Source organism: Gambusia affinis, linkage group LG15 (assembly GCF_019740435.1).
Source record: "Gambusia affinis linkage group LG15, SWU_Gaff_1.0, whole genome shotgun sequence".
NCBI lineage: Eukaryota > Metazoa > Chordata > Actinopteri > Cyprinodontiformes > Poeciliidae > Gambusia > Gambusia affinis.
In genome coordinates this window covers 10,633,143-10,656,229 of record NC_057882.1, presented here as the reverse complement: position 1 = coordinate 10,656,229, position 23,087 = coordinate 10,633,143, and the positions used below count along the sequence as shown (strand labels likewise).

At 37.6% G+C, this 23,087-nt stretch overlaps 1 protein-coding gene across 1 annotated transcript in view; it reads left to right on the top strand.

The window, feature by feature from the left end:
- The window catches only part of zbtb20 (zinc finger and BTB domain containing 20), a 44,256-nt gene that overhangs the window by 6,525 nt on the left and 14,644 nt on the right, over positions 1-23,087 (top strand). The window contains exons 2-3 of the mRNA XM_044141070.1: positions 16,525-16,690; positions 19,855-21,375. Of these exons, the coding sequence (XP_043997005.1) occupies positions 19,875-21,375 (1,501 nt within the window). The 5' untranslated portion in view covers positions 16,525-16,690; positions 19,855-19,874. The remainder of the gene's footprint in view (positions 1-16,524; positions 16,691-19,854; positions 21,376-23,087) is intronic.

Here is a 23,087-nt window from a genome sequence, read left to right as displayed (position 1 = left end):
ACTGAATAAGTATTTGCGAATGTGCCAGCCAGTTGTCAGGAAGCTTTTGTTCACTTCTAAAATTTTATGGAGTCTTATGAAACACAGTTACAATTCCCAAAAAGCTGGAAGGTGGATACGGTCCTCCTTTTTTTTTTTTTTTTTTTTGTTGGTAAGACTGTTTGGGATCTCGGGAAAAAAAAAAAAAAGAAGAAGAAAACGCAAAACGTAAATACACCCATTTAGGTCGGTTTTCGTTCCTATGAACTATGTCGTTCATATCTAGCATTTCAAAAAAGGACTTAAAGTTTTAAAGTCATTTGAAGTTTAATTTGAATCTTTGTTTTGATGGTCGTTCGGTACATCGCATTCACTTTAATTACACATCAAAGAGCAAGTGACCATGTATTTCCATTACCTATGATAAAATTACTAACAGACTGTTGATCTGTACTTTTGTATATCTGCAGGGTTGGATTCATTAAAATTCAGGTCGTGTTGCAACTTGACCTGAAGATTTATTTTTTTTTTTTTTTACAACAAGCGCATTTTGTTTCAGTTTTCCAGAAGTTGAAAAACAAAAACATTGTCTCTGTTTTTCCTGTTTCTGTATGGCAGAAATGAGCTCTTAAATCTGCATTTTCACTCTTTAAAGATAAACTCAATGCCTTGGTATTCAAATGATCTGAAAAATGTATCTTGGATTCTAATAGCAAAGTTGTATGTGTGCCAAGGTGCATGCGTGTCCTCAGTTCACCCTGCTGCCCATATGTTTTTTTGCAAGTGAGTGCGTGCTTGCTGCATGGTTGAAGAGGGAACTATTGAAAGCATTTGTTATAAGATTAATCTACTTTTTTATGTTTTAAAGATAAGTCAAGCTGTTTATTTTCTTCTTTTTGTTGCTTTACATATATTTTTAGTTTTTTTTTAACTTATACTAGGCTAAAATTTCTGACTGTGAACTGTGTGTCTCAGTTCATAGATCAGTATGAGAGATTTGGAAAAACAAACAAACAAATAAATAAACATCCTATTGATATTTTACTTTTAGATTTTTACTGGCAACATAACTGAAGTATCTGTAGATGTTAATTCTCCAACAAGCTTGTGTTTAGATTTTTTGTGTTTTAAATTGACGATAGTTTTCAAATGTGTAAATACAAACTCGTAAGATAAGCTGACCAAAATTTTACAAACACTGCATGCTTAAAAAAAGATTTGAAAAAACTTTCACACATATCACTAGGGTTACAAATCAACGACTATCAGAGTATCAGGTAGACGAATACATAAAAACACAAAATAGCTTAAGTAGGTCAAAATGTTAATTTTAACCAACCTCTCTATTAATATAATTGTTTTAGAGTTGTTTTCTGCAATTGTTTGTTCTTTACATTAGTAATAACCAGTTTTGTTTTTTATTTGAACTAAATGTAAAAAGAGACGTAACATTTTGATTGTAAAAATACACTAAAATGTGTGTTTACAAAGTTTGTGAATAATCATGAATAACTATTTTGTGGTGGTAAATACAGTGGATATAATAAAAGTAAATGTATCCCTTTATGTCCACACACAACTTACACATGGTAACACCATTTATTTTCGATTTATTTTGTACATGACCAAATCTTTTTGGACATTTTTTTATTATTTTTTTATATAAGATTAATATGGAAATTGTGTGATTAATTTTCACATCAATTGATTTTCTTGAACTCTTTCTAGTTGATACCCTTTTTCTTTATCTGTATTTAAGTTTTTGTCAAACTCAAATACTGTTTTATTAAAGTGTAGCAGCAATTTTCTTCCTTTTCAGAATATTTTTATGTTTTTCTGCTCAATGTCAGATGAGATTAGATTCAAAAGTTGTAAAATACTTGAATCATCAGGAAATGCGTAAATAACAAAAGGGGATTTTGAATATGTAACTAATACATTAATGGGACACCACAAAAGCACTGACACACAGAATTGAACAGACTGTTCTTCACAAATTGTTGCTTCTTATTTACATAGTGTCTTATCCAGATCAGAGCTACTATTCCACATCCTTTACATTTAGTCAATTAGCAATTCACCTTTGATGGTGTGAAATACATTTTAAAAATGAAAAAAACCAACAAAAAAAAAACTTATTTGTTTCCATCAAAGTTTTGAATTACAACCGTTGGTGCAGGTGACAAAGGAGCTGCGCATCTAACCTGCTGAACAGCAAACAAATGCCAACACAAAAATTCTGTTTTATCAAAGCATCTAGGCATGTTGAGCAATGGCTTTGACATTTTGGAGTAATTAGAGAGAGAAAAAATGAAACGGTGTGATTGTTGAAGTGCCAATGGTATCACCTGCGTTGCATTTTCAAAGTAGATGCAGTCCACATGTCGAGCTCCATTTAATGTTTAAGGTGCTTTTAGCACAAAAATATTTGTTGTAGCTTCGGTGGCACGTCGGAGCTTTGAATAAAACTGAAGCATCTGCTATATAAACTAAGATTAAGCTGAGGTTTTTCTTGTGGGTTTTTATGAATAGCTTAATGAATGCTTCAAGACAAAATGTACTTTGCAGCCTTTAACTGTCCTGGGCTTCGCTCCTGGCTACGGTCTCATCATTCATTCTTTTAATTCTTTCATTCATTCACATTGTATTTTTTCCTTTCTCACTCCTGTTAAGGCTCAGTCAAGCGTATTCCTACATGCTTTAACAGGAACACAGGTCACCAGGCTTACACACAAAAAAAGAAGAAAACCGTCACAGGGATATTAGGACGTGTCCATTAAACATAAGCTATTACTGTAGGTTTACTCAAAACAAATCCCTATTGGTAAAAAAAGATTACTTGAAAATCTATGTAAAAATAAAGCCTTTCAGAGCCTCTATCTAACCATGACAGTACAAATGAAGTATCCTATACTTAATATGACCTGCTGAAAATAGTCCCAGCCATGCTGTGGGATTTTTATAGTAACATTAGCAGCAAAAGCTGGTTGGCTTAAGTTTCACTTCCATGCTCATAAACTGCAGATTGTTCCTTTTAAAGAAAATGTTTCTGCTCCATTCAACACGGCAAACTGACCAACAGGTCATGGGCATTAGGAAGACTAAAGGCCGAGATGATTATCTTATAAACAGAGTGTTGAGCAATTGCATTATCTCTTAACTACATGAGGTCACTCTGTACCTCTGTAGTAACTGTTTCTGCTCATGGAGCAAATCAGAGGACAAACTAAACCAGAACAAATCATAATAGGAAGTAAAGTGACGGTGAGAAATGTTGCTGGCGATACACTGATAAGAAGCAAAGTGGCAAGTGGTGAGATCTAAGTATGGTTATGGGAAATGATAGCCACTTTGATATTCGTCAGTGACAGGTCATTGTACTGGTAAGCACATTTTTCTAAAAGAAAAACGGTAAAGTTTGTGTAACAAGCACTGACCTAAATTAAAGGTTAAGAAATGAGAATTACTATTAAATACACTAGACATATCATGTGGAGAGACGCTTTGGCTTCTGTTAGTATATTCTAATTTGAAGGGAGTATTACCAAACTTTTTAGTTCGTTTAGTTGGTAATTGAAGGTATTTATAAATTGTTTTACATGTTACCATCCTGAACTTTATAGATTTTATTTCTATAGATCAACAGACCAAGAGAAAAATTTGTGTAGTTGCGAAAATGACCCATATTTATCCTCTGAGACCAAAGCTGAGCTTTCTGGCTTAAAATGTGAAAACTCTATGCTTGGTGGAAAAACGTACACTGCACATCAGCCTGACACACCATTTGCTTCCTTGAAATACGGTGGATGCTTTTCTTCAGCAAAGATTGTTAATCAGGTCAGAGATGATATAAGGACGGACAGAATATTGAAGAACACCAGAAGAAAACACGTTAGCGGTTTCAAAAGTCTTAATCCTAGAGAAGAGGTTCCTCCCGCTAGATAACAACCCCAAACTTACAGTTGAAGCTACAATGAAATGGTTTTGATCCACATTTAAACTGAGAAGTTCTTATATGAACATAAGAACAAATTGTGCTAAGAGACACTTTCTATTCAATCTTACAGCTTTTGAGAGAATTTGAAATGAAGAATTTGCACAAATTTAGGTTTCCAAGTCTGAAAAGCTGCAATAGGCCCCAAATCTCTTCAGCTGGAATGTGTCAACTTGTGACCCACTAGATACAGCATAAAACCATGCCGCACCTTTCAGATTTTATCAGCAAAAAAATAAAAAATAAAATAAAATAAAATTGAAAAGCTTGCATCCTATTCTTCCACTTCTGATGTTTGTGCCACTTTATGTAGATCTATCACATAAAATCACAATTAAAAACGTTTAAGGTCATAGCTGTAACGTGATAACATGTGAAAAAGCTCAAAGTATGAACACTTTTACGAGGCATAAGAAGAGCGATGAGTTCAATGTGGAATGATAATTGGCAGGGTACACAACTTTTGTAATATGCCATATAACTTGTAATGCAACCCTGACTAGTCAGCCCAACATAGTTTTCCTGCTGTTTTTCTGGCAGCTAGTAATAACAGGTTCAACCCTGAGAGCAAATCTCCCTGGGAAACGAAGCTAGGCCCAGCGTTTTACAATAGAGCAACGACAAAAGCTTTAAAGGCAGACGGCGTCGTTATTTAGCATTAGTTATTTTCAATCTATTGTTAAAAAAAAAATGCTTTCTTCAGTTGTATGATTGTGACTAAATGAAAATATTTACTGATTCGGTGACTCAAGTGTAAAAAGTAATGTTTTATCAGGTGTTTCCAGGCCTTGTGTGTTCATTATTTTTCTTCAGAGGTGTATGTATTGACTGTACTCCTTTCATTATTCCTTCAGCCTGGTTGTGCTACATGTCACAGGTGCCCTCTGAGAGCCGACGCTCTCCTTAGCTGAATGACCTTATTGTCCTTATTAAAGCCTAATTTCTATGGCACATCTATCAAGTGTGTGCTCTGCATGGACATTTCACTTTCAAACAATGTCTTCCTTCCACTGTGCTTTAACTCCGGCTTTACCCGTTCCACTATCGGTCTCGCTGAAATTGGTGTGAGGGGTGGGGGGGGATCGTTTTTGGCCTTTATTTCTCATTTCTTGCGAAATTCCGTAGTTGACTTGCCTAAGTTTGTTTTGCAACACGGTGCCGGCTGGATCAACTTTCTCAGTGTGCTTGGATTGCCACGCCTTGCCGGAATAACCGGAAACCTTCATTTTGTGCCAACTTGTGCGCAGTTCGACAGACCTAACCTACACAGTGTTTCTCAGCCAGGCTGCGGACCTCTGACCCAGACGTAGCAGCGCGGTGTGTATAGGGTTCAGTGTTGCTCGGTTGTGTTTCAGTGTGTCAGCATTACACTTTTAGATGTCATTTGTCAAGTGAGCTGTTGAGACATATATAATCTGTATTTACTGCACAACAGCTTGCCGGACTATAAATACACTAAACAGTGCTAACCTCCATATGGCTCAAAGTAAGCACAGATTGTTTGTATTAAATCCTTCAGATTTAATGTCTTACCCACATATTAGGGGAAATGTGCATGTACAAAGTGTACAAACTATTGTAGGTCAACGACACTCAAGTGTGCAACCGAAAGATTTTTTTAGGCTGTGAATATTGTCTGCATATAAAAAAATATATTAAAGGAAGCAAAGGCATCTCTCCTTCAAGTAATAGTAATTATTTTTCAACTTTTTCCTGATTTTTATGAAATTTGTATAGATGATACACTCAGAGGTAATATGCAACATCATACATGTTATATTTTTTTTCACCATTTTTGTACCATTTTTCTCTAAAATGCAACAATTGGAGTAACATTTTAAGTCTGCCAGAATCCTTTCAGCTGCCAAATATTGACGGTTTCAAGTTCAGGAAACTGAACCTTGAACCCAAGACATGCGGCCAGAACTTCAGGATTGAGCTTGTGCTGCTTGATGCCTCCCCACCCCTGTGTGTTTGTGAATGCTCAGCTCCTCGCGGCAGCTGCACGAGGGAGCACGAGCCGGTGGACCCTCGTGCAGCTGCTGGTGAAACACATGGCACTAAACTCCTGAATCTGCTTACAATCACATTCACAAAGTGGCAGAGAAATGCAGATTTGCTATTGGTGGCGAAGCTGCCTGTCAGATTACAACCAGCATGGTGTGACGTTTATTCGGAGTGTCTTTGTCAAGTAGTGATAGAAAACAATTGTTCACTTATGTATATGTGTCTTATCAATGACGGTGCGGTTATAAAACTTGTTGCAACAGCAATGCTTTTTATTTTCAGTGACCATTTAAGAACTGACCATGTTCAGAGGCTGTGCTGTTCTCCATGGTGCAAGACGAACTCGCCCATTACCAAAAGCTACACATTGTCTTTTATTTAATCAGCACAAAGCGCCTTTTCTGCTCAATTATCTCCTAAGGACACACAGTCAGAAGACACTTTGTTTTCTTCATAAGATATGAAGGCCTTACGTCCCCTCTGTACTGCACAATTTACTTCATGACGTCCTGCTTACTGTAATAATTTTTTAAAAATTTTTATCTAACTTGAAATGTTACATGGTGGCAGCTGGCATAAGCCAGTACTGGATTCTCACAATATAACAACTTTGAGAGAAAAATACAGCAGTTTTATGACATTTACACTAAGTTTGAAACACAAATATTTAACGTGATCTTGTCACTTTTTGTTTATAAACAGGAGTACAAAACAACTTAACAAATGAATTGTAATGGTTGTAATAATGCTACCAGTAGCATTAACTTTTATAATCTAGATATATGGACTTAAGCAAAATACAGAATATAATAGCCTTTGTGCCATTTTGCTCTTCATTCAATAATAATACTTTAACATACAGATTTTATCAGGTTAATTTGTCAAGATGTCTGCGTGGGTGGCTAGCCTGCAGTCTGTTGCTTTACAGACATGCTTCGGATGAGCTATTATCATATAATTTGTCATCATCAAGTTAAAAATATATAGTATTATACTACATTATTTATCTCGAAAACATTAAGCCTAAATTTATATTAGAGAGACCAAAAAATTGACATGGTCTGGGAACTCTTTTTTTAAGTTATTCATCAGGGCAACAATTAATTGATATATTTCATTTCATTTTAGACTAGTATTTGTATTTGTGCTGATAGAACTATGACAATTTTTTCAAAATACCTTTTATTGTAATTTTTATGGTTCCTGCAATAAGTACCGATAAAATTTGCTATCAAATTTTAAGCCTTTTTTTCGCCTGCATCAGAAGGTAGCACTGCATTTACTCTATGCCTCAAACTCTGTCACACTGGAACTTATTCTGGCACCATTTGTAGGACTTTTAACTGTAGTAATGGTGAACCATAAAATTCTATCAGTTTTTAATGTGCAACCTTTTAAAATCTTGACATGTCTTGATACTGGTAAACTGGTCATGTTTATTTATTAGTAGGTGTGTGACAAGCTCTTAAGGCACGAGATGTGGAGATACCAAAACATCACAATTTTTCTCATCAAAGTGAAATCTGTCTTTCAAAGCACTACAATTGCCTTCAAAATGTTATTTTGTTCATCTGGCCTAAGCTTTTGTTGTGAGAACTCAAAATGATTAAGTGTAACTTTGTGGATTCATATTTGAGGCTCTTATTTTGAAATAAGAAAATAAAAATCCCCGTTGAGTTGGCCTGTCGTGTAGACAGTTGGCCAATAACGATTGCTCATCTGGTTTTCCCGACAATGCCTGGTTACATAAGCAATGACGAAGCCACCACAATAACAATCTGTTGGCACCGTGAAAATACGGCTAACCACTAGCTGCTAACAATGCTAAAACTAGCATCTGGATTAAAGGGTGCAATAAAAAGCTATTTCCCATGTTTTAATGTGTATTATTAGTTATTTTTTTAGTAATAAAATAACACTAGATTGACATGAGCATTAAAAAAAAACTCAAACATGGCTGAAATATTCTTGTCCAAAACCTGATTACAGGACAAAACTTGCAAAACTTTTAGTTTCCAAATAAAAACAATCCCACAAAAAATATCAATAGAATCTCACTTGATCTCATTGTCCCAAACACAACGTTCTGCATCATCTCATGATGTGTGAGCTGGGTGTATGGTCACACCCATACTCATTACTGTAATAACCAGTAATGGATGGAAATCTCCTCCATAAGCACCTGTGTAGATCCATGAAGATCTCTTATTGGCCTGTGAGGTCTCGTTTTAGAGAGCCAAAATGCCCTTGACTCGTGTAGCAGCTGTAGAGAGACGGACTCTTGTGCCTAAACGATAACTCTTGAATTTAACATTAATCACTTCGGGGGGTGGGTGTTGCGGGGGGGTCAGTGGTGTATTTGGAGTTTGTCATATGAGTAGTCAGATGTTTCATTTTTGGTCAAATGCTCATTATCAAAAGCGGAGCCATTTGCCAACTCTAAGGTTTTTTTGTTTTTTTTTTGGTCAAATGCCTCTCTGTTCCATCACCAAAGCAACGCACAATCTTTAATTTAAATGGCCCTGTGCCAGAGCGGGCTGCTTGTTTTCTGGTACTAGATGAGTCTTCATTAAAAGCAGAGAGAGAATTTCACTGATGGCACAGATTCTTCGGTGTTTATATGGACTTTGATTTGAAAAGTGTATTAGAAGTGTATTATCCCCCTATCTGTCAAAGCACAATGAAGCTGCTGTGAATAACAGGTCATGGTGAATGTGTTCTTTCCTTTAAATGAAGATGCTGTTCTGCTAAAAAAATAAATAAAAATATATTACTTTAACTGTCTTCAACTTGCGTAATGTTTTGAAGTGTTTATTATTATTATATGCTTCAGGAATTCATTTGAAAGCCTCACATCCTGTCACAATGAGCGCTTTTCTGTCGGACCGAATGCCTTAACAAATTAATCTGCTTTTCTGTTTGAGACGTTTTATTGGCAGTGGAACTAATCGCGAACAGTCAGATTAAATTTAGGGTGCTTTATGGCGTTAGCACACGTCCCTCTGATGCAGAGAAAAGCACAATCATAATACTGGTCACTCAAGCACTTTGAGCTTAACAGTGATCATAACATTTCTCTGGTGTAATTACTGCATGACACCCTGACCGAAGAGGAGGAGGGCATTTATTCATGTGAATTTGCTAAATAATTTTTTATTTTTTTTTTGTTGGTGTGCTTTAACTAAATACTTGAAGGTTGACCCTTCCCTTCCATCCTCTTATTTTTGAAGCTCATAAAAATTCCAGTTTGTAGGAGTGTTTACAAAATTTCTTTCAAACCAGAAGAGATCACTGTTTAATTTATTGAAAACTATAGCTTTAGTGACTCTCCCTAAGGTTTCAGCCAAAGGAGAAGTAGAAATGAAAAAAGAAAAATGTAAATGTTGTGTGAACATGTTGGCTTCTCTTGTCAGCAGCCTACGTGTTCTTGTTGATGATTTTCAAGCGTCTGTTGTAAAGGCAAATCAATTAAATCTTGACACTGCGATTTGTTTTCTGCTGCCTTTTTTTTTTTTTTTTCCCTTGTAGCGTATACGAGTTAGATGCATTACTTAAGTGTTAAGTGCTTCACAGCATTATAGAGAAACACTCAAAGGTAATAAGACACACGGTGCTCTGAATTATTTGGATTTAATCAGCAATCACAACTTTGTTGGCTGGAGATGAATAATTTTTAATAAATTATTGTGTAGATAGAGGAGTGCTGCCATCCTTCAATGTTCTTTGACATTTAATTAGATTTTTTTAAAACTTTTTTTAGGAGACGTTAGTGATAACAATGAGTCGTGCCTGGATACTGTTTGTCAGGTGAACATAGCGTACCTTTACCAAACACGCCCTCTTCTATCCCCTATCAATTCTGCACCCTTATTGCTGAACATTTCAAAGTATCCGCGCTTTATATATTTACACAGTGCACTGAGTTGCACTGGATCCCAAAGTGAGAAAGCTTGATTTTGCCTGGATAGAAGACTGAAATGAGTTATTACTCTTCAAACAGAAGACTAGGCATCATAGAGGCTGCAAGCAAAAACTTCAAGACAACACTCTTCATGTGTGCAAGTCTCCATCGGATCCATGGAAATGCCGCGTGCACAGGCGAAGACACGAGTTTCTCCACGGTGCCCTGTGGCCCCTTTGTCCCTAGATTTACATGTACAAGGGCCCTTGAATATATGCCCGTAGTGTTTGTGCGCTGTAAGCATTATTTGCATATTCAACATGTACATTATTCACGTGGCTGATACCGCTCCTTTCATAATCGGGCCTCATGTGTCTCTTTTCAGACCCATCCCCCATCCTCACCATTTTAACCCTCAACCCCCCCACTCTTCTTGATTAACTGATGTCCAATTTGATGCAGCGTATTTCAGAAGCTTGTCACCTAATGCAGGCAGCTGATTAACCTGGAGTCTGGCTGGTGAAGTTGCAATACCCGTCCTGTCTTAATTTCTTTTTTTCTGTGTGCATGTGTGTGTGTGTGTGTGTGTATCTCTCACCCCCCTTCTCTCTTTCCTCCCCGTCCTCCGCCCCTCCTCAGCCTTTTGTTGTGGTGGCAGCAGCGGAGCATGCATTGCATTGGGGCGGTCTGAAGCATTGTGTCTGATTTCCAGCAGACAAAACTGACCTCTGGGGATTTATTGACAGTAAACTCCACAGAGGCAGACACAGAGCTGGGAGAGCATAGACGCAGCTAGAGAGGCGTGGGGTGAGTGGGGGTCGTTTGGGAAGGTTTGTAAGGAAAGAGGCAAAAAAAAAAGGAGAGGGTGTTTGGGGGGGGGGGCGGGGGGGACACGGACGGACACGTAGACGTATGGAGCAAAAGAGTTTAGACACCATGAAACAGGAAGCAGGTAGAGACAAACGGAGGGAAAAATCAGTACAGCGGGCCGAGAGGTGCAAACATGTGGAATTAAGTTCGATTTCCAAATTTTTTTCTCTTTCTATACAGTTTTCTATTGGCAAGTGAGAGAAAATGGCCGCCTCCTACGAGGATCTAATTAATTTTGAAGGATCATCAGCCCCTTTAGTCCGAGGCAGGGTACAGGAGGGGAGGGTGGGGAGGCAGACCCCTGGGCTGATTAGAATTCACTGCAGGTAGGCGCTGGCTGCTGCTCACCCACTGTGTCACGGCTAAAATGGAACCACTGTTGTGAGTGGCAGTCTGGGCAACAGTAGCCTGCCTTCCCCTGGCCTGCTCCTTTGTTGCCAGCATTCACCTCACTTTACCCCTCAGGCAGGTGAATCTACATGTCTGGATGGGAAAGGAAAGCCAAACTGGGAATATATACACACGCACGCACGCACGCACGCACACACATGTTTGCATTGTCAAAAACAGAAAAACAAAGAATAAAGGGTCAGTGGCAGCAGAATACAGTTGCATTTTAAGTTAACCCCTGCAGGGAAAGTAAAAAGGTCAAATATTTACTGTTGCGGATAGATTTAGGTATTTAACTAAATATGTGTAGGATGACTACACAAAGGGCTACAAAATATAATGTTTTTATTTGTTTTAATTTTCACAAGAAAATAAATGAAAAACATTTCCGCAATGGGAGAGAAGTTTGTGGGTCGTTTAAAACAGTGGTGTTATTAAGATTCTGGGGGTTTTTTCCCCTGTTCGGTTCAGACTGTAATTCTTGTTTGTTATTCATTAGAGGTGTAACAATACACGCAGCATATGAGATAACACAAAATGCAATGTTAGGGTTATGATAATAACACAAGATCAGATTTTAGAAAACATTTTTGAAAAACAAAACAAAAAATAAAACAGTTTTTATTTTACCAATAGAGTAAAGGCTTCAGTTGTATATAATATTCAGTGTACAGTTAAGTCCTATCATTGAAGATCTAAGCTTACCAGCAATCTTTTTAATGTGGAAAATATTTCTTTCCGACTGTAAAAAATACTAATGTTTTAGAGTGGCCCAATAGTACTTACAGATTTCTGACAACAGGTTACCAAACCACTTCTATGTGGAAGGAAAGATTTTTATCTTTTGGATGTTTAGATCTGACATACGGGTTACAGGAAGAGTGTTTTTACCTTTATTCACCCTTTTTACAATGTACATTTAAGATATTAACACACATAGTAAAATGCTGCACATCAGTTCAACTCTTCATTAATTCATACCTCAATTTTAATTCATACACATTGAGATTTCATCCCTTCTTACTTGTTTCTAGTTGAAAACAAATCCTTTTATACCCATGTACTTAAGGTATGGTGAATAACTGTTTAATTTATTTCTTTTTTTTTTTTTGTACAAACTTTAAGGGTGGCCTCCCACCCTCAAACATCTGGAACTGATCAACAAAGATAAATTGTCAAAGTACAAGTGAGCACAAGCAAACAGCTGGCTAGCAAACAACAGTTTGACTGACTGTTCCACTGGATATTGAGTTGGGTATAAATAATGCGTTGTTGTGTTTAATAAAATTGTAAATGAACAGTTTTTTAATTCAGAATTAGTACTCTTTGCATATTGTTTCTAACAGGAAATGAGACAGGCATCACTCCAGATATATTAACATTCCTTAGTTTTATGAAATTATTTTAAATCAAAATTTTTCATGTTTATTAATAGAGGTAGGCAATATGAGTTTAAAATTTTATTAAAATATTTTGTGGTACTGATGTGATAACGACAAAAGAGACGATAAAAACCATTTATTACTTTTTTTTATTTTTATGGGCAAAGCAATCATAGCACCACAAACTGGAAAACATTCCCATTTGTAATGTGCCTCTTTTGGAAAGCAGTAACTGGATTTAACCATATTTTTTTAAATTTGTTGATATTTATGGATACCCTCATTGAACAAACCATGGAGAATATAATAAAAAATAGCAATTCCGACAATATGGACAGTTTTGGAGGTTTTAAACATCATAAGTTGAAAATTATTGTGAAAATAATTCAAAATTCTTAATGCAATATATGACAAATAAACGCCTAACCCCAGTTATTAATATAATATATTAATTATTAAACTCTGCCAATAAAGTTTATTCTCATTACAATTTTTCAAAAATAAAAAGTTATTAAGAAAACGCTCTAAAACACTTTAGCTACGTATTTGGTTTCTAATTCCTAATGGTGGGAATCAAACGGCGATACAAATTGGCAAAATAATTGCAGTATAAAGGATAAAATCTGCAGCATAAACGGGGATAATTTTGCGATCCCTTGATTTTGTGATGGATTCAAAACTGATACTTTATCAGAGAAACTGTCACGTTTCATTTTTGTTTAAACAAATGAGATTTTATGCTGTGCCACCAGATTTTTTGCATACTTTTTTTCATACCCAAATCTTCACATGAAAATTAGTTCTGACTAGTGGTAAAAAAATTGTGTTCAACAGTACAGTTGCACCAGATTTTACAGGCTTTGAGCTAAACATATATGCACAATGATTAAACTCTTAGTTTATTGTGAACATGTTTATTAGAGTTTTTCTTCATAAATAATGAAAATACCATACGGTAAGGGATGAGGATAGGACAAACGGGTATATAAATCAATTTTCCCTGTAAAATAAGAATCCCCTGCATAAAAAGCCCAAATATCTTCTAAGCAAATTTGAAACAGTTGTATGGAATTGATAAATTGCATCAAACATAAGTGACATTTCTTATGTTGGCATATTTCAAAAAATTATACCGTACTCAGAATTCTTTGTTTTGTTTATTTTTTGAGTAACACCAAAGCTTAATTAAAGTCCACATTTTCTACTTAACAGGGGTGTAACAGTATATATCAATATTATGACAATTTTCAAACTCTTCAAAATGATCAGCTTACCTTTAACAAAGACATAGTTAGCAGCAGTTAAAGTTAAAGTAATTTTTTCACCATGGTATTACTTTCATCAATATCTTCTACATTACATATCTATAATAGAAAAAATGCAGTCTTCACTGTGAACACAGAATGTGCCCACCATTAAGAGCGGTTCACCTTGTTTGGATTTAAAAAATGCTTTTGGAAGGTCACAGTGGTTTAAACATGGTTAAGACCCTTATTGAGGTTTTGCTGTGTTCATGTTTGAAAATAGAGACATAAACCATCATGTACTCATTCTGGTTGTCCTGCCAAAAATAAACTGATACAAGGTCTGCAGTCCAACCATAACTCTTGACAAACTGCAACAAGTTTAGCAGACAAGCCAAACTGAGAAATGTTTACTTACTGTGGTTTAGCATTAGCAGCTATGTAGTTAGCATCTGCTAGAGGAGGCGATTATTCTTGTACTTTACTTTTGCTTGTATGGTTAAGATGTCTTCAAAATGCTTTATTTGCACATTTGTCAGGTGAAAAATGGAGCTGTATTAAAAACTTGGTGCTCTATGGTGATTAAAATATTCAGCTCGCATCTGCAGGTGCGCGTTTGACACGATGTGGTTGATCAACAACCAAAAAACTGAGAGTTTTGAACAGGAAGGTAGCTGAAGATGGCTCAGGGTTCATTTTATTTTCAAACAGTGAAGCTAACCAGACTAATACTACCATTCTAATTATTGAGATCACTATTTCTTTTTATACTTTAGTTGCTTTGTGAATCTGCAGAAAAAAGAGGAAAGTGAAACTGGTGTCAGGTCAGCAGTATAGAGCTAAATTGTATAGAATGTGCTTCACACATGGCCTCTCTCTCTCACTCTATCTGCTTTGGCAACTCGTCTGCGCTTTCTAATTCTTCTCGATCTAGTGTCACCATATCTACATGGAAAAATCAAGAGATTTGTTGTGGTTTTATTTGCATGGCTATGAAGTGATTTATTTACAGTTGGCACAAAATGGTGGGAACAAATTGACTTAGTGATAAACTGATATGGAGCCGTTAGAGTCCTTAAAAAGAAAGTCCGATTCAGAAGATCTCAAAGAACAATGGAAATCAGTAGTGTTTAAGATAGACGTTCTCAAGGTTCGTGTACATGGTTAATTTAAACTTAATTACAGAGCTGTAATAGCAAGAATTGTATAAAAATGTCATAGTTAAGGATTTTACTTTGAGGCGTCCTTTTGTCTTGACCAACCATGCATTTGTGGTTGTTTGCTGTGACACAGAATGATCCATTTCAGTTTAGAGTGATTACCCTCTGCTGTTAAACACGCCATTACTTGTCTGCATCAATTACGCTACATGGGACGCACATTTCAGGAAACGCACATAGGTGCAATGAATTCAGAACTTCTCAGAGCGGAGCGTGTGGACCAAGTGAACAGAATCCTTTATGTTTGAACATCTTCACCTTTGCTTTTCTCCAAGGTGTTATTCTTCACAGCATGGAAAGAGCATATCCTCCTTGAGGCACATCCATTGCCTAAAATATATCTGTTACCTTGGCACAGAAAAATCTAATATAGATACATTAATTTACCAGACTGCACGACGTTATTGGGTTCTTCTTTAGAACTTCTCAAGAGCAGTGAAAGAATAATTTGTGTCAATACTAATGTGCAGGTCTGGTCAAATCCCAGCCCCGTTCTGGTTACTCAGCAGCCCGGTGTGGTTGCTGGCATTTCAGAAAGAGAGCACTTCAATTTAGTGTTGTGGCAAATGGAAGTGGAACCAAATGTGTTTTTTTTTCATATTCAATTTACCCCCCCCCAAAAAAAAAAAAAAAAAACTTTTAAGAGTGTCAGGTCAAACTGAACCCACATTAATGATAAGTGTGTAATTTCCAGATACTTTTAAGGCTTCACTGGTTGTAGTACTTTAATGTACTCTGAACAATGTGACATTAATAAAAAGGAACATGTCTGAAAATGATTTTTCTCCTGCTTTTATGTATTTTCCCAACTTGCCTGACTCTAAGTGATGTGTTAGTACGCTGCGGTTTATCTTACACCGTCTTTGTTGCCAGTTTTGGGGTCAAACATTTGCGTGCTAATGCGTTTGCTGAGTAGAAGAGCAATTGTGTCAGGCTTTCTTGGCGTCACCAAACCAGCACGTCACATGCCTCATGCTGTTGAATGCCTTTCTTGTGATTTCCAGTGAAAGCCTTGCATGTTTAATATTTGTCTCATCTCCATTATATTATAGCCTAAATTTGCTCCACATCTGTATGCAGTGTTACACGGGTTACATTTTGGACTAAGGATAAACCTATCATGATTTAGATTCGTTCAAAATCATTCTTTAAACAAAAGGCCACCCTTGAAATTTTGGAGAATGTAAGATTTTTTTTTTTTTTTTTTTTTTTTTTGACAAGGGTGTGGCTTTGTTATCCTGCAGTTGAGAGAGAGAGAGAGGAAAAAAAAAAAAAAAAAAAAAACTGGCACCAAAGGCAAAATCATTTTCAACCTTGATTTGTGATTTTGAAGTCATGTGATCACAGAAACGTCCACTCGCTTTGCCGTAAAAACTCTTCACACATCTGTTGCAGCACGTCTGTGGCAGATATTCCTGTTACTGTGGCTCTGGGTTCATTAAGGGAGTGGCAACATCGACAGGCAGAATGTGGCATTAAGATTTGTCTTTGTCTTTTCTCCCCCCCTATCTCTTCCCCTCCTCTCCAAACACTGTAGCAGAGGAACACATGATTTGGACAGAGAAGACTGACAGCCTTGCCTAGCACCAGGCCACTGATCAGCCATCTCCACCAGCAAATTGACCCGCTCTTCATCACCAGCCTCACAAGCATTTTCATAAAAAAACAAAAAACAAAACAAAACAAAAAACCATCATCTAACTGTGAGTAATGGGGCAGTTTCATTTCTTTGACATCACTATTTTGATTGTAATTTTGTTTAGAAAGTAATTGTGCCATTTAATAATAGCGTACTACTTTCTGGGTGAGATTTGTAATTCTTTATTTAAATGTTTTTGACACATATTGAGTAAAAGTAGTTATGGAAAAATTCTGCTGAATTTTCATGTGCCTTTTTTCATTTTTCATTGTCACAAGTAGTAAATTTTTTTAATTACTTCGAAGTATTTTAGAAAAAAACTCGGTCAAAGATGACAGCTTTAGTAAATAACAGCAGAATACTTGACAAGCATTACGTGCCAACTAAATTAATTTTGTAGCAGCTTTAAATATCTCAGTTTTTCTCTTCCTCCCTATTTCATTTGGCTTTTCCTTTTTGTATCTGTTCACTGAGGGGAAAAAAGCACATTAGGTTATCTCTGATCAGCTAGGGCACATTTAGTGTATTGAAGGGATAGTTAGAAAACGGCATCATCGTGAACACATGGCTGACAAAAGAGGCCTGTTGTCCTTTTAGCCCAGTGCGCCACCTAAAGGCTATTTTAGGCACTTCAGAATAACGCTGAACAGGAGCGCTTAATAAGAGAACCCTCCTAATTGTTCTTCGGTAGGTTGAACTATAACTTTCATACATGAGGATTTGTAGTAAGCAGCAATATTGTCAGTTTAAATAAAAACATTAATTCTTTTAGGCATACTGTTTTATTTTTATTTTATGTTATTAAATTTATTTTAATATTAATTATTCAGTTTGTTTTACACACACACATATATATATATATATATATATATATATATATATATATATATATATATATATATATATATATATATATATATATATATATATATATATATATGTGTGTATATGTATTTTTATTTGTAATGTAGGATTTTGAGTTCTGTAAACCTGGTTGGCCAACATGTTACTGCCATCTGTAAAAGGTAAACCTCTTCTTGGTGAACAGAACAACACGTTCCTTTATTTCAGCAATTCAATTCAAAGCATGAAATTCATCTGTTATATAAAATTATTACACAAAGACCGATACATTTCAAGTGTTTATTTCTGTTTATTTGTGATGATTGTAAAACGGAGGCGATCAGCCTGTGGCTGTGCTGAGGTGTTCAGAAGCCCAGGCTGCTTTAATAAAAGCCTTCAGCTCATCTGCATTGTAGGTTTAGTAAATTTCATGTTCCTCTTGACATTACTCCATTGATTCTCTATAGGGATATTTTGCTGGCCAATGTAGCTCAGTAATACCATGGTCATTAAAGCAGGTATTAGTAGTGGACGATGTGGGCACCAAATCCTACCTGATAATAAAACCAGCATCTCCCTAAAGCTTGTCAGAAGAGGGAAGCATAGCAACCATGAATCATGAATTTCTTAATGAACAGCTGCATTGATAAAGCACATTAGACTAACAACAGCAGATGACTTGATTTCCAAAATGCCTTTTCTCTTCGCCTCAGGTAAGATGCTTCTACTGTCGTCTCTGGTTCAGCAGTAGCTTAAGACGAGAAATGTAACAGTAGCGGCACGTCATCCATGTTTTGTAAACTCTCAACAATTCACCCTCCAGTGTGATTTTCCCTCCTTTCAAATTATACATGACAGAATGTCTAATCTGACTTGTGTGATGTAAACTAACCTCTATCTACTCGTGGTTAGGTTTGACAGAGTGCGATCTTCTACTGCGTCAGCCTCTGCGTCCCACAATCCTGCGTCCCTTAAATAAGAATAATAATAAATAATGCCTTAAATTACAGTGGTCACAGGTATGCGAGTTAAATATATTTTTGGGGTTGTTTGTAGTATGCCTGGTATGTATCAGTGTAGACTCCGAAGACAGACTTTAATAAGTAATTAGATTTATTAAGCATTCCAAATACAGATTAAGCCCAAAATGTAGAGATTAATGTTAGTTAAAATTTAGAGACCAGTTGGAGGGACAAAACCAACAAAGCCCTGGACAGCATCCCTCATTTTCCAACGAAAGCATATTGTCACATTCACATGTTCCACAGTGACGTCTTGTTTGGGTCCTGGGTCGTATTGTCTTCTTGTCCCTCTGGAATCTTCCTCGTGACTGAATCCATAGATGAACTTGTTGTTCAAACTCAATGTTTTTTGTGTGTGACTTGTTTTCCCGATCATTCCAAAAAGGTTTTTTTTGTGCCCAAGACAGTACATCGCTCATAGCAGGAAGGTCTCATCTTAGGCCTGTTACTGAGACATAAAGATATGAACTGTTTTCAGACACTACACAAGTACCTTTCTTCTTCTTCAACCTTTATTTAAGCAGGATGACAAAACTCCCTGGGATTGCAAGAGTGTCCTGGCAAGTGACAGCAACACAATTACAGTAATTACTTACAGATAGACACACAGTGTCTTTCAAGATGGATATAGATTTGTAATAGTGGTATAGTTCACCTCCCCGCCGTTTGTCTGGACATCTTAATTTATCGGCCGGTGTAGACCGTAGACCAGGGGTAGGGAACTCCAGGCCTCGAGAGCCGGTCTCCTGCGACTTTTAGATGTATCTCAGCTTCAACACACCTGAGTAAAATAATGAGGTCATTAGCAGGACTCTGGAGAACCTGGCTGCACTTAGGAGGTCATTCAGCTATTGGATTCAGGTGTGATGAAGCTGAGATACATCTAAAAGTTGCAGGAGACCGGCTCTCGAGGCCTGGAGTTCCCTACCCCTGCCGTAGACTGAAATCTTTACTTGAAAGTGGCCACTGATTCCAGCCATCATCTACGCTTTGTGAATCTTCCCCAAAGTCTGCAATGTGCTTTACTTCACAATAATCCCAAGGCTGTGTTTTTTCTGTTCATCTACCACCTAATTTCCTTCCACTCAACTTTCCATCAATTTGCTTGGATATGACAGTCTGAATAGTCTGCTTCTTTACCTTTAACAGCTTATATTCAATTATTGACATCTTACCCATGATTCTGTAGGTCCCAAATTAATTTTTTAGAAAATATATTTAAATTTTTGAATTGAATTGCTGAAATACACAAAGTTTTTGAAGATATTCTAATTTTTAGACTTGCACCACTTAATTGGAAGGTCCGAACAACGTTTTCGTATGTATTAGTTTTTCAGGGAGTTTTATTGCTCTTTCTTTCCAGGTGACATCAGTTGCAAGGGGATGACCGAGCGCATTCATAACATCAATCTCCACAACTTCAGCAATTCTGTACTTGAGACACTCAATGAGCAGCGAAACCGCGGGCACTTCTGTGACGTGACCGTTCGGATCCATGGAAGCATGCTGCGAGCTCACCGGTGCGTGCTGGCCGCTGGAAGCCCGTTCTTTCAGGACAAGCTGCTCTTGGGCTACAGCGACATCGAGATCCCCTCTGTGGTCTCAGTGCAATCCATCCAGAAGCTGATTGACTTTATGTACAGTGGAATTCTGCGGGTTTCTCAGTCAGAAGCGCTGCAGATCCTCACCGCTGCCAGCATTCTGCAGATCAAGACCGTCATCGATGAGTGCACCCGCATCGTGTCCCAGAATGTGGGCCTGGCTGGTCCAGGGGGGTTCCCTGTGATACCAGGAGATTCTGGCCAGGAGACACCCCGTGGCACACCAGAGTCTGGCACCTCCGGACCCAGCAGTGATGCAGAGTCAGGCTATATGCAAGTAACATCACAGCAAAGTGTAGATCGTACATACACATCCCTGTACTCCTACCCCGGCCTGTCTCTGCAGAATGGCACCCGAGAGCGGTCCCTTTATGTTAACCCCCTGTCAGCAAATTATGATCCAAGCAATCAGAAGGACCAGCAATCTCAAGATCCGCCATGGATAAACCGCATCCAGGAACGGTCCCAGCAGGTGGAACGCTTCATGTCCAACGCAGAGTCCACTCACTGCCGCAAGCAACCACGACCGGTACGCATCCAAACAGGAGGGATGCACATAAAGCAGGAGGCGGAAGACGAGTACACCTGCTACGACATGGGGGACTGCCAAGATGACACTGACCACAACGAGGGCGTGGAGGGCGAATCCAAGGTTGAAAACTTTGACTCAGGGGTCAGCTCCTCCATCAGCACAGAGACGGATACCATGGAGCAGCAGCCGTACCTGACAAGCTTCAGTCGAGACGTGGTTGGGGAAGGGCAGCAAGGCATCGAAGGAGTTCCAGTGCAGATAGAGGTCAGCGACTCGTCCCCAGAGCGGATGCATAAGACGGAGGACGGGGACACTTCCCACAGCACTAGTGACAGTAGCATGATGCAGCCCCTGCCAAACTCAGTCAAACTCAGTCCCATGTCCCAGTACATGCGCCAGATAGAATCACACACCAGCAATCTGAGGATGCCGATCACCGTGCCCAGCAATTCCCAAGTGATGGGCACCGCCGGAAGCACCTTCCTGCCCACACTCTTCCCAACGCAGACGTCTAGAGACCACAAGCCTTTCCTTTACCTTCCTGGCCAGCAGCAGCCCCAGTTCGTGGCAGTGCCGCCGCCCGCAATGCCATCATTCCCGAACCCCATGTCGGTACCGCAGGCTCCATCTCAGCAGCAGCAGGCTGCAGGAGGGATCGGTCCGGGTGAAAAGAAACCCTATGAATGCACTCTCTGCAGTAAGACCTTTACTGCCAAACAGAATTACGTCAAACACATGTTTGTTCATACTGGTAAGTCAAAATGTTAAAATATACATGTTAAATGCTCAATCATATAAATATTTCACTCAGATTGTAGCTGTAGACTTGGAGAGTAACGGAATATAAAAGGTTCATCATATGTTGAATAGAGCCATATTTAGTTTTTTGTGAGCTGTTGTATCAGATTTTGGTGAGGCTTCATAGAGATCAGTAGATTGGGCTAGAATAAGGCATGGTTTGATTTTAAACCAGGTACGGTAAAAAGGTTAAGTTAGGTCAAAGGTCAGGTTAAAGTAGGTAGTAATTGTAAAAAATTTCAGTGTACAAGTTTTCATTTCAAAACGGTTTTAAAGAGCTCACAATTAGGATAAAGCCTGAAGAAATTACCTCTTTTTTTGCGTATATTTGTTATTTTATATGTTGTTATTAAAATTTAAATATCTAACCCATCAATTGCATACATTGTGGATATAATGTATATTATATACATTATAGATACTATCTTTCCTTGCTTTTCCAATGGAAAGACAACCAAGTTACTTACCTGCAGTTTAGAGGGTCCGCTTGAACTTGTAACAGCCATCACATATTTTTAGGTGAAGAAAGACAGTAGCTGAGACTGGAGTAGTGGAGGCCTCTATAATGATATTTGACTCTTAAGCCCCGCCCCTCAAGCGTCAACGCCAAAACTGTGACACAGAATTGAAGCTGAAAAACAACTGAAACATATAGTGTTGTCATCTGTTATCAGGAGGATTTTTTTTTTACAGACAGAAAGATTAAATGTTTGAGTTTTTAAGGATTAAGACAAGTCAAACTGAAAATCAGCCAATTCACCTGACGATTTATCTATTCATTTCACAAAGAGAACATTATCTTTAACCTTTATAAAATGTTGGTGTTGTTTAAAGGTGCCAGAAAAAAATCTAAACAGGTTTTTATCATAGTTGACTTAGAGTTCATGAGTGAAGGTAAGAGATCGACTCCTCATAAGCTTTCCACAGAAATCTACTTCAAAAAATTCAAAACTGTCTCTTTAAAACAAAATATGAAGACTCAGAAACAAACTGTATGAATATCTTACCATCTGCATCAGTCAAACTACCGGTACTTTGATTAAATAATAAAATTGTAAGCATTTAAACTGAATGACAGACTGATTAAACTGCCTTATAAAATATTGTTGATGTGGTCACACCAGAAAAGTGTCTTTATCGTTTCTGCTTGACTTTACAATCTTAGTAGAGTTCCTTCTTTAAACAACGTTAACGTCATCAATTTGATACCGGGGAAACCATCATCACAAAGGAGAAGAATCAAATATCATATAATTAGATGGTCCCATAAAAAAACCTTCTCAAACAGCCATTATTATTCATTACAGTCCATTTCCTGTCCAGAAGCACTCGCTTTGGAGGCTACTGACAGCAGCATACGGAAGAGATGATAAATCATGGATTGATCAATCAACAAGATTAAATCTCAATAATCTATGGCAACCAAGGATTAATTATGTTTACAAATTTTGTGAAAAAGAGGTTTTCTATTAGGTAAAACCCTGTGTGTTTTTAAATTGAAGCTTTCCCCACATTTTCTGCAGCAAGCAGCACGTAGTGGAATAAAAAATGAAAACACAGCTAGCTCAGGTTTACTTAACTTCTAGCTTAAGGTGGTTCTGCACACAATCCTGCAACATATTCCATATATAGAGACTGCTGGCAGCATTTCAGGAGAATTAAGGG